Here is a 12,123-nt window from a genome sequence, read left to right on the forward strand (position 1 = left end):
TGCTTCTTGTTTTGCTCCATCTATGACATTTTCTCTATGTTGTACTGATATTGCTATTTGTTTTGCTACAACAATGTCATATGCTGTTTTTTGTGTATCTTACTGATTTTCTTGCAGTCCTAACCACAAATTTGTAACTCGCATTTTTTTTCAATTTAAAAAAAAAAAAAAAAGTCCCCTACATTGTTCCTCCAAAACATTTCACCCAATTTTGACGTGGGGTAGAGAATAGGACTTTGGAATTTTGAAAAATAAACATTAATTTAAAAAAAAAAAATTATCATGCAAATATACGAAAATTACAACGACAAACAGAGAAAAAAAATACAACATTAAAAGTTTTCGACGTGTCATGCACACATCACCTTTCACCAACTCTAGCCCATATTACACTTCCTTCACTTTATCCGAATAAAAAATAATAATAAAAAATTAAAATTGGCTTCCAGTATACTCGCGCTAAATCTAGCGGAGGCTCTAAAACAACCTTATCAGCACACTTCCTTTGCACGCTGGTAAATGCAACAAGCTCTAGTAGCAGCAATGGCGGCGCAGGCTATTATGGCTGCAACTCCCGCGGCACTAAATGTGAATATCGCTTCTCATATTCCTCAATTTCACGTTGCAATTAAGGGGTCTCCGGTTCGAATCGCCAAAAAATCTTTGTTTGCTTTTGCTCCCCCACCTGCTAGGTCGCTCACTGTAGTAGCCGCGACCAAAAAGGCCGTTGCCGTGCTCAAGGGCAACAGTCAGGTCGAGGGCGTTGTGAGTCTCGTACAAGAAGATGGAGGTAAATTAATTTTCTTTAATGCTGCTAATGAAGTAACTTGGTTCTCTCTGCCACTTGTTTGGACTTCTGTTATTGCTTAATTAAACCCGGAGTTAGGGTTCTAATAGCGCCATAGTGTAAGCTTAAGATCGATTGAATAAGTTCTTATTCTGGTACGAAATTGACGTCAGTGTTCGTTTTGTCTGTCATTTCTTTGAATTGTGTCGTCCTTTATAGTGCATTTTACAGTTAAGGCTTAGGTTTTGACTTAGACTGTAGTGCAGTGAGGGCTTCTTTTTTTTGGGGAAATGCATTCTTTAGATAGTACGGCCATTCCGTTCTGTCATAAAATGTACTGGCAATTTTTACTGTCGATATCATTTTATTTGATTTTTGTTACGGTTATTGTCGTTTTGTTTGGTGAAACACGGATTTGATGGCTTCGCGGCTTATGGGGATAGAAGGCGCCGGTAGGCATAGAATACTTACACTTCTTCTGTTGCATTTAGGCACGGGAGCTTATTAAACAGTTTTCAAGTAATTCGAACTCGGGTCTTTGTTCTTGTAATTCTTAATGTTTACCACTTGCACCTGATGACTAGGATTTTTGTTCGTATTTATCCTGCACTCGATATTGCTTTCGAACTGTTTTACAGTGCATCTGGAGCTAGGACTCTGATTTTTTATCAGTATGTAATATTAAGAATCAAGATAGCAACCTCTTCTAATTAATTCAGAAATAATATGTTAATTATTCAGTTTCTCTGGCAATTCTTTGGACTTATGTTGTTATTGTACTGCACATTGAGTTAGAGGGTTGATTTTGACTATAGTGTAAGTTTAAGATCGTTAACTCCGTTAATTCTTTCAGTAAACTTATGATGTCAATTTTCATTATCCATCATCTTCCTCGATTTCTGTCATTTATACTGTGCCTAGATTCAGGGCTTCAATTTTCACTGCAATTTAAGGTGACATAGTATGCACTTTGACTCCATGAACAATCTTACATCAAGTGTACATCTTCCTTGAATTTGTCATTTTTACTGCACGTGGGGTAGGAATTTCTGTTTTCTCATAATATGATCTAGGTTGTAGGATTTTTTTTCATCTTCTACTAAAATCTAATGATAAATATAAAACTTATATTTATGAATCAAAGAGGGTAATGGGTGAAAACAAAGAGGCAGAAATGCTGAGCAAAACCTATTAAAGAAAGTAAAAGAGTAGAGGATTGAATTCCTTATCCTGTTTAACATCTGAGTTACAATCTTTGGTGTTCGTACAATGACCCTTGTTATATAGCCAAAGAAGCACTCGGCGAACAAGTTTCCTCATAAAGTATGAACTGTGCTAAATGTCCTCCAAGTATCCTGGGTTTGCATTGCTCTCGTTCAATATTTTTGCATTCTCATCCAGGATTCTTACATCCTATATCATCCATCTGCATCATACACAGCTGATTAGCGCAGCTCTCCAGAGAGTCATTATCAGTGGAGGCCAGATTTTGAAGGTTCATTTGCTCAATTATTGTCTCTTGGATATAGTTATTGCTTGGGAGCCATAGATAATAAAAACTTTGAAGAGTGGGCCCAACATTGGTTCAACAGTCATGCGGTGAGTTCCTGGAGGGAGCCTGGGAGAATTTAGAAGCGAAAGACAGTCCCCACACAAGAATGTCCGTTTTGACAATTGGCTTTCTCATGTGGCTTGAGGTCCTTTTTAATTTTTGTTACCCCGTCAAGACAGAATTGGCAGGATTCTCTGTGATTTCTTCATGCTCTCTCAATGGGAGGTATCTTTTTTACATTGGGTATTGTTATGATAACTATATTCGTCTTTGGATCTTTGAACAATAGAGCAGGAGGTAATGCTAGCATTATTATTCGCCACATTTGTAGAAGGAAAGAGTAAGGGGCTTGGAGTTTCCTTCTTCAAACAAATCATTAGGTATCATTATGTAGGGATAACTAATTGTTTTGAAGACTTTGATTTTCCTACAATCTGCTGCCTTTTTGTCTCTATAGAAATTGCTTTAAACAAACAGATTCAAATTGTCTGATAAGCCTTTTAGTTTCCTGCATATAGCTGCCGATCTGCTAATGGGTGATCACTTTGAACACCAACGATAATCAAGTTAGATAGCCCTTCAATGATAAAATTCTAGGGTCCGAGTTGAACTCCAGATCTGAGAACCAAGATGAGATTCTTGACTTCGGCGATATTGTTTGTGTTAAGAACTGCAAAATGAGTGCCCAAATAATCTACTATGCTTTTATGATTTCTAATGATAGTTCTAGGCTCTAGCCATTGGAATGCTGCAACATCCTAGTTCTTGGATTTCCCATCAAGTTTCAGTTTGACACACTTGATCATTAAAGGGTGCTAGTGTTCTCACGCTTTATGTGCACTGGGAGAATATATCTATTTTCTGATAATGGGCTGCCTTCTTAAAATAGATTTCTCCACAGGGTTAGCTTCTTTAGATTTGGAGAGGTGAAATGGGCAAGTGTTCTGAGAACATGCATCCACATTATCTTTCTACAGTTCGATCTTGAGGCTTCTTTTTGGTGTTAATTTTTTTTAATTGCATTACAAGCACACCTTGTAGAGAATAAAGCTTGGATCAATGTTCCATCATTGCAAGATATTAATATCCACATGACATCTCCAAGCATCCAGATTACATTTTAAAGAAAGTAGGAACACTCATTTAATATTAAAGTTTATGGATATTTGTTCCATATTCATTCAATGAAGTTGCAATGGAGAATAAGGTGAGAAGCTAGTTCTTTTTCATTAATCAAAGATGAAACTGATTAGAACCAAAAGAACCTTTTCTTTGTAGCTGGTCTAAAGTAACATTTGAGACTGATAGGCAATCTAGAGGATGAAGTTGGATTTGGGCAAAGTCTTGGAATGCTAGTTCTTATTGTATTTAAAGGTTGGTTTGCCCTTCCTTGATTGAATAAAGCCCAATCCCTTTTGAATGCCATCATGAAAGACTTCCTCTTTTCTGTAGATGGGTTCAAGCTTGAAGAAAAATGCTGAATTGTGTTTGAGAATTTGTTGGCACACTTGGGAAATGAGGAATAGATTTCCATTTTTTGAAATGACTACAATGAACTAGGATATTCCACAAAATTTTGTCATAGGCCTTACTCATAAATATCCAAGGTTGCAGGGAGACACATCTTCTTCCCTGGAGGCGACTCTTGTCTTGGAGACTCAAGTGGAGGTGTCTTAGTTTTCTGGACATGGTAGTAGGGCGTATCTATGTGTTTTCAGCGAAAAAAACAAAAACAAAAACCTGAAACACAACCTATTAAAAAAAATGCATCAGGGGAGGAAAATAACATGTCAAGAGAGATAGAAAATGCTATGCAAAGGTGTTTTTTTTGCCACATTTCTCGAGATGCAGCGTCACAGGAAGAAGAAACGACTTACATGCTGCAGGTATTTGTGTGACCCTATGTGGATTCCTTTTTTTTTCATGGTCAGTGGAATCCTTTTAGGAGGCAATGATATAACCCCTAGGCAGCATATTACTGGTCAAATACAGACTAAACATAATCTATGCAATTCATTAAAGCTTATTCAATAAAAAAACACAGTCTACATTTGCATTTACCTCTTAAAATGCACTCTGCGTTTGTATTTCTAATAAGCTTAGTCTAATTCCCAAGGAAAAAAAAGTCTTATTAAGAGATCATAGAGCATGCTTTTTGTGTTGCAGATTGAGTGTAGACATTATATCTATGGTCGCAGTATCTTATGTGATGTTGTGGATAAGTTACAGATGTTTTAGTGAAGACTGGTAGCAGACCAGTGAGTAGGGAATTATGCCAAAGGCAATTGCGGTATTTTGGCTGTAATTTGATGACGGGCTGGAATTAATGATTGCAAGCATAAAAGATGACATAAGACTCATTAGTGTGCATATGTTCAAAATTGTGGATCATTTGGTCAAAGCTGGAATGGGGCGCTGATACGTAATGTGCAATAAGCTTCATTCGTAGCCGAATGGACGATGTAGCATGTTAATCTTTATTGTCAAGAGTTAATTAATGGACCGTAGTGTGTGAATCACCCTATGTAGTGGTTGTATAATTGCTTAAGGAGGTGCGAATGCCTTAGTATGATTCTATGTATTTAATTGTATGTTGAGGAAATCGTAACAGGCGACCTAATTGCTTACTTGTAATTGGTATAAAGGAAATTTATTTTTCTCATTTGTAATGTATGGTATGGAATGGGAATGAGCTTTTGGATGCAAGCCTTGATGTTGGAAGATTAGAGCAGAGCTGAAAAATTGTAAGATGCTTTGAGAAGAGGTATGAGTGGAATCTATCATTCCTAATGGACTCTAGAGGAACTATTTTCGGAAGTATGTTGCTGCTTGGTCAGCTCATGCATATTGTATTTGTTATCCAGAAGAGGAAGTGGTTTAAAGTTCTTATCCATTGGGCAGTGTGCCTTTTTGTTCTCATCAACTCCTAACAGAGTTGTGAACCTTTTAACAAGGATTCAAGGTTCTTTAACAGGGATTGGTCCCCTAACAGGGACAATTTTATTAAGTGCATTGTATTTGACTCCTAATAGGGTCACATCCCTTAACACCAAATTTATATATTAGTAAAAGATCTAGTGGGTACCATCCCCATTGGGGTTTTTCCTTCTGATCAAGGGTTTTCCTCGAGAAAAAAAATCAATGTGTTATGGTGTTGGCTTTCTTGTTATTGTTCATTGCTACCTTGTTTGTTGGTGATTGGTGTTAGATGTTTGTAATTAATTGCATTTATGCACAACTGATTCACCTCTCCTAGTTGTGAGGTGTGAGCTTGGCTTATTAACACCTCCATCACCGGAGCACATACATATGAAAGAAAATGATCAAACCAGTTTTACCAATTCCCCAAATTCAAGCCTGTAATGAATCTTCCTCTTTCACGGGATGATGCCTTTCCTGTTCTTATCTTCTTTGTTTCCTGCATACTGTAGACAGTTAAAGCTGAGATATGGCAAAGCTGCCGAGGCTTCAGTAACTTGTAACTTGAGGGTGCCATAATGAAATGCCGGCAGATCCAACATGATGCTCATGTTCCACCATCATATGAAACAACAGAATATGGAAAATGTAAGTATAGAATTCCATTTCTGGCTGAATATATAAAATACTTCACTGCTTAGAGGTGAATGTGAGAGTGCTGGGTTTAGTAGGCACATCGAAATGCCCAAGCCTCCCTTGAGCAGCCTCCAGATTCATTGGCACTGAAATACCTTGGACTATATATCCTCTACGGTTCAAAGTACTACATGCACAAAACCATTAGTACTCCCGCCAACCTGTACATTGAAGGCCATAATAATCGAGCTATAAATAGCCTACATTTGCCCATGTGCCTCATGATAATACCCTCTGGGAGAATTGATCATAATCAGATCCCACTCTGTGCCATAGTCTTTGTAAGGCATAGGAAAGCCTGGCTGTGGTGAGTGCACTATGGAGCCATCGCTGAAGACCTTCAAAACCCCTCTGCAGTCCATCTCTGCTACTTCTGCTTCTGCCATGCCTGGATATTCGGATTTATTTTATACCATCCAAATGAAACCTGTGCTCTGACACCATTTTTTATAAATGATCAGATTAACAAAATGCAGATGTAAAGTAATTCACATGAAATTGCACAGCAAATACCCCAGGAAAAGCTTCCAGCTTGAAGGTGAAAGACGTAGCAACAAAAGTTTCTGATTGTATTTATCAAATGATAGAGGTCTGATTACAAACTTTCTAACACAGGGCTGATAGTATGAATGAATGCTTGTAGATGAATATCGAACTGTATGCCAATGTATCTGTCTATACAATTGATCTGTTATTGATCAAGGCCATGATCAATAACAATTACAATATTGATCTTACAATATTATCAATCTCTTCTATGAATATCAAACTCCAATATGAAATTGATCTCCTATGTATAATCAAACGGTTGTGTAAAATCAGAAGCTTCTGAATGACAGATGGCTGTGCTTATATATTCAATGATCTGAATGAATGAAAAAAATTCAAACTGCTGATGAAGTGTGTGTTTACTGCCAAAGATTCAGTCTTCTTTTATAAATTTATACTTATTGTTAGTGCCCCCTCACCAAGGGTCGCCACTGTTCCAAGTCGGCCCCATTAATTTAGTGATTGTTAAATATTAGCAAATCGGCTCATATAAATGAATTGGCTCTATGTATAATGCTGATAGGCCAATTTGATATTTATGTTATCTAGGTCAGCCTGAAGGAATCTGATCATAGCTACAATAACACTAACACCCTACCTAACAACTAATAATGGAGGGCTTTCGTAGCATCGTTATGTGCACATGTAGCCTTACAATTCCAAAATGGGCAAGATAAACAATAATCAGCAGCTCAACAAAAAAGAGTCGATCATGACAAAGCATGAACTCCATAGAAGCCTACTCGATCATGTTGCCTGAGAAGAGGGATCAGCTTCAATCCTTTTGATTTCGCACCCCAATGTGGCTGTCCCTGACGCCTCTTGGGGTTCTCCAGAACCAGGGTCACCTACCCCTGCTGAGCCTCAACCTCTTCATTACACAGATAATCTTTGATTCCAGTCAAGCCCAAATCCACTGCTGTCTGTAGTACCTCCCTGTCCCCATAGGTATTGCAAATCAGGACCGAGAGTATGTGCACGTTCAATTCTCCAATTCGAAACTTGTCTTCCTCACTCAGCACCAGCACCACACTAGTCTTGGCCCTAAGCAAAATGTCCTCCAGCTCACCTCTCCACTCCTCTCATATGCACTGTCACCAACCAGCTGCCTGACTTAAGCACTAGCCCAGGACAAGGGACAAGATTTCTATGTTGGTCTTGTATCTTTCTTCCGCTGAGAATTAATTTTCTCCAAGCACAATTGCTAGTTTTTGTACATACCTTGCCCCAAAAGGCTATCACTTCCTTTGTTGATTGCAGAGATAAGTTCGGACACATTTTCGCAGCCCTATTTGAAATGCCAAACCACCACTCAAGCATAAATCTGCGTTTGTAGGCATGAAGATGAAGGCAAGTGAGGGCTCCCGTGAATTCATACCTCCTCACACGCTCCTTTTAATTGACTGGGAGTAAATGCAGGAGTATTAAAGCATGTATTTGGCAAGCATTTCAACTTGCTTTAATATCATTTTGCCGGGATTGTATTTCCTCAAGTCTGAAAAGAGTGTGAAATCCATGTCAGCATCTGATGTGATTGCCACATTTGATAAATCATCATCCTCCCTGTTGCTTTCCCACCTTATGTGATATACTTGAATTTTATGAATGTTGATAACATCTGCTTAATCAGCTTCACTAACTTATTGGAAAAACTATCAACCTCCTTGTTGCCTTCCCACCTTATGCTGGATAGGATGCAATTTATAAATGTTGATAGCATCTGTTTAATCAGCTTCACTAACTTATCTATCTGCCAATCCTTTATTGCATCGGTTATGATGTGAAAGTCACCTTCAAGGTGCACTTTTGGGATCTCAAGTTGCTTTGCCATTGTGACCCCCAGGAGTGCTGCCTTAGCTTATGCAATGCTATTAGTTACCTGAGAAATATTTCAAGTGCTCCAAGCCAACACACTACCCTTCCAATCCTTGGCAATGTAACCTGCCCCTGGATGCCCCTGGTTTCCTTTTAAGGCTCCATCAAAATTTACCTTCATCCACCCTTATTCTGGAGCGCAGCAATGCTTTTGCTTCTCTTAGACGTGGATGGATTAACCCATCTTTGCCTATCAGCGGTAAAAATGTATTTCATTTCTATGAAACTCTATTTCTTAATTATTTTACTCCCATTACATTAATTTTCTGTCATCATACAATATATTGCAATTGGAGTTATGTTTTTTGTTTAGATGCCATTGCATGCCCAAGACTGCAAACTTAGTTAAATTTCCTGTTATGAAACCTGTTTTTTGTTAACTTTCCATGTTTCCCCTGTCTCTTAACTTTTTACTTTTTGTTCCAAACTTATTGTGAATTACTTAATGTGGTTAATTTCTATGTTAATGTGGTGATTTTTCTTGGATTTCTTTTCACTTAGACTGTACATGACGTAAGGATTTTGATTTTGGTGGTAGTGTGAGTGTAATAAAGATTATCAACAAATTTTTAAAGTTTACATTCATTTGGTTCATATTCATTCTCTCTGTTATTTCCTCTTATTTTTGCTATTTAAACTGTATGTAGAAGTAAGGACTGTCTATTTTGACTGCAATGGGATGTGAAAATGTAAGCTCATGTGCATTTATTGAATGTGTATAGTGTTTTGTTGACATTTTCATTCCCAGTTTTTTTTTGAGACAAATGGCAATGTTTCAGGATGATTCTTTAAAACCTGTTGCAATTTTCTGTGCTTCTTATTCATTTTCTGTCATTTCATGGAATTCTGTATCTGAAATGCAGAATTTCAATTTTTGAGTAATTTAGCACACTTTATAATTTTGTTAATTTCAAGTTGACTCTTTCTTTCTTGTACGTATTTGTATCTTTCTGCATATTTCAGTTGCCTAGGATAAGGCTTTGATTTTTGGTGGCAAAGATAGGTTTAAGATCATTACAGGATTGAAAGTGAGGTTTTCTTGCAACAGGTCCCACAACAGTGAAGGTCCGTGTGACAGGATTGACTCCTGGAAAGCATGGTTTTCATTTGGTAATCATTACAATAAACTCTAAATGAATTACAGAGTTGTAGTCTCTAATTAGCTTCATTTGCATTGGAAAACTATTTCCTGTCTGTGGCTATAGCTATCATGTCAAAAAAGCTGGTGAAAGATGATTAATCTTGGTTTTATCATCTAAAGAAAATTTAGTAGTTCTTTGAAAAGAAATGCATGATGCCTTGCCTTTTAATTTTCCATGCAGCACGAATATGGTGACACTACGAATGGGTGCATTTCAACAGGTGAACTTTGGTTCACAGTTCAGAAATTATTTACAGTTTGACAAACTTCACTACTTTTTTCTTCAAACTATCAAAATCTAAAATAACTATTTGTCTTAGCTGCTGTTCCCTGTATTGGTTTCAATTTTCTCCTGACTAGATTTTACATCTACTTTGATCGTCAGGTGCACATTTCAATCCAAATGGTTTGACACACGGTGCTCCTGAGGATAGCGTACGGCATGCGGGTGACCTGGGAAACATAGTTGCTGGTCCAGATGGTAATATACATTCACTAAGCTCTTAATTTCATTGTAACAAGTACATGCTTCGTTTGAAACTTTATGACTATTGCTAAGCTAATTTTTCAAACTTTATTTGGTTAACAGGAGTGGCCGAGGCAACAATCGTTGATACACAGGTAAAATGGTCCAGGCAATGCCTTTATTGAGTATGCTTGATGTTAAATGTTCAACAATTTTTCCTGCCATTTTTATTTATGGTGTTAGGTTGTTATTGGCATAATACTTGCATTACGCTCATTTTCCAACCTCTCTGGTAGCTAGTATTTCCACGTGAGTCTTGGGGTTGAGCAAGTCTTTAGGACTTGCAGATTTGTTCCAGATACTCAGTGAGTATAGGGCAAGTTTTCAAAAATTTCATGTGTGAAAGTGCCAAATATTTTTGCCAACTCTGGGTTTAAGTTAAAAGTCGAGTCCAAGTCTGGTAATTATGATTGCACTGTTGAACTAGCTTGAGATGTGATGATATCTCTAGATTCTAAAGCTTGGTTTCTATTGCTTTAAAACTTACCTCTAAATAACCGTTCTGTAACAATCATGCCTCCATGCTTTTATGCCTACAGATTCCATTGGAAGGACCTAATGCAGTTATTGGTAGGGCACTTGTTGTACATGAACTTGAGGATGACCTGGGCAAAGGTAGATTATACTCATCTTTATATCCTTTATATCTGGGCATTGTTAATCACTCTCCCCACCCCACTTTTCTTTTTTGTGATGCACTGAATAATTTATCTTTTTCATCTTCACGGAATATTATTACAAAATTCTTACTTCTCAAACTAGTGATAAGAAATCCACATCCATTTTTAATATTAGGAATTCCTATCACATACATCTATAAAAATTCAGATTGTATTTATGGTACCAAAATATAAATTATATTAGAATTGTCTCAGAAAGTAGCATGACTGATCAGAATTAAGTAAGCAACCATTTAAACAAGATCCACCTCAATAGAAAAATATATCGCTTGCTCAAAATGCAGCTAGTATATTATTAATTGTAATTTTTTACTTTGGATTCAGGTGGGCATGAGCTTAGTCTGAGTACTGGAAATGCTGGAGGCAGGCTAGCTTGTGGTAAGCACTGTCCATCTTTCTCCCTATCATTTTTTGTAAAGACATAATTATTAATGAAACAGAGGAAAGCTGCTATGTACAAGAGCTGTGAAAAATCAATATATAGGTTATTTACTGAATATATGGTTCAGTTTAGATTTTAGATTGCTGTCCTGTCAGATGATTTATGTTGAGAAATTGACTTTCATTTTGATATATAAATTCAATAATGAATTTTATACTTACCAAATTCATGTCATAGAAACACAAATGGGCACACTTTCTGTGACACGACTGAATGTTCTCCACATTTATCTGGAAACTTTGAAGTGCTAAGTCTGGATTTTGTTTGTACAAGGATGCCTGGCTTAAGGTGACTTTAGACCTGTATAAGAACATTGTCGAGGTTCCTATACCCATATGTCATTTTATTCACAAACCTAAGTAAATATAATTAATTTACGAATAAGCAAACATCCCCACAATCCAAGCTACAGTAGAAGAGCCATATGAAAAGTCATCTTAGATGTTGACAATCACAAGTAATGGTTAAATTCTATTGTTTTCTGGATAGCAGCCCAATGGTTCATCTTATTAAAAAAGATTTCTGCCATTTAACAGTGCCTGAAAGGAAGCAGGTATGTGGAAACACTTCCTAACTGATAAGTAGGAGATATTTTGCTCAGCAAGTCAAATTGTGATATTGCTATCAGGATTCAACTGTGTAGTTTTTTGAGTCAAACTCATTCATTCATGTTTCATGAGTAGTGATTTACAAGAACCCTCCTCTCATGAGAATGAATGGAACACTTGACAGTCATTGCATCTTGGTGATGCTCATAGAGGTGAAGCTTTGAGACTTCCCAGTAGCTCACACATCTAGTACTACTCCAGCTCGAGCATCCTTAACTACAGAGTTTCCTCCATGGTTAAGCCCACTCTGCTTGTAATCTGATTCGCAAAACCTTCTCCAAGTGTTGTGCCTTATGAACCATTCATTAGAAAGCTCCTTAAGCTCATCAATGGATGAGTAAGAGATAT

At 37.2% G+C, this 12,123-nt stretch overlaps 1 protein-coding gene across 1 annotated transcript in view; it reads left to right on the forward strand.

Moving 5' to 3' along the window:
- Positions 1-509: 509 nt before the first annotated feature.
- LOC149580470 (superoxide dismutase [Cu-Zn], chloroplastic) overlaps positions 510-12,123 on the forward strand; it is a 66,845-nt gene continuing 55,231 nt past the window's right edge. The window contains exons 1-7 of the mRNA XM_089791241.1: positions 510-790; positions 9,427-9,488; positions 9,701-9,740; positions 9,905-10,000; positions 10,109-10,140; positions 10,585-10,660; positions 11,050-11,103. Of these exons, the coding sequence (XP_089647367.1) occupies positions 520-790; positions 9,427-9,488; positions 9,701-9,740; positions 9,905-10,000; positions 10,109-10,140; positions 10,585-10,660; positions 11,050-11,103 (631 nt within the window). The 5' untranslated portion in view covers positions 510-519. The remainder of the gene's footprint in view (positions 791-9,426; positions 9,489-9,700; positions 9,741-9,904; positions 10,001-10,108; positions 10,141-10,584; positions 10,661-11,049; positions 11,104-12,123) is intronic.

This window comes from Cupressus sempervirens, chromosome 1 (genome assembly GCF_028749045.1).
Source record: "Cupressus sempervirens isolate cs-2001-9-10 chromosome 1, ASM2874904v1, whole genome shotgun sequence".
Classification (NCBI taxonomy): domain Eukaryota; kingdom Viridiplantae; phylum Streptophyta; class Pinopsida; order Cupressales; family Cupressaceae; genus Cupressus; species Cupressus sempervirens.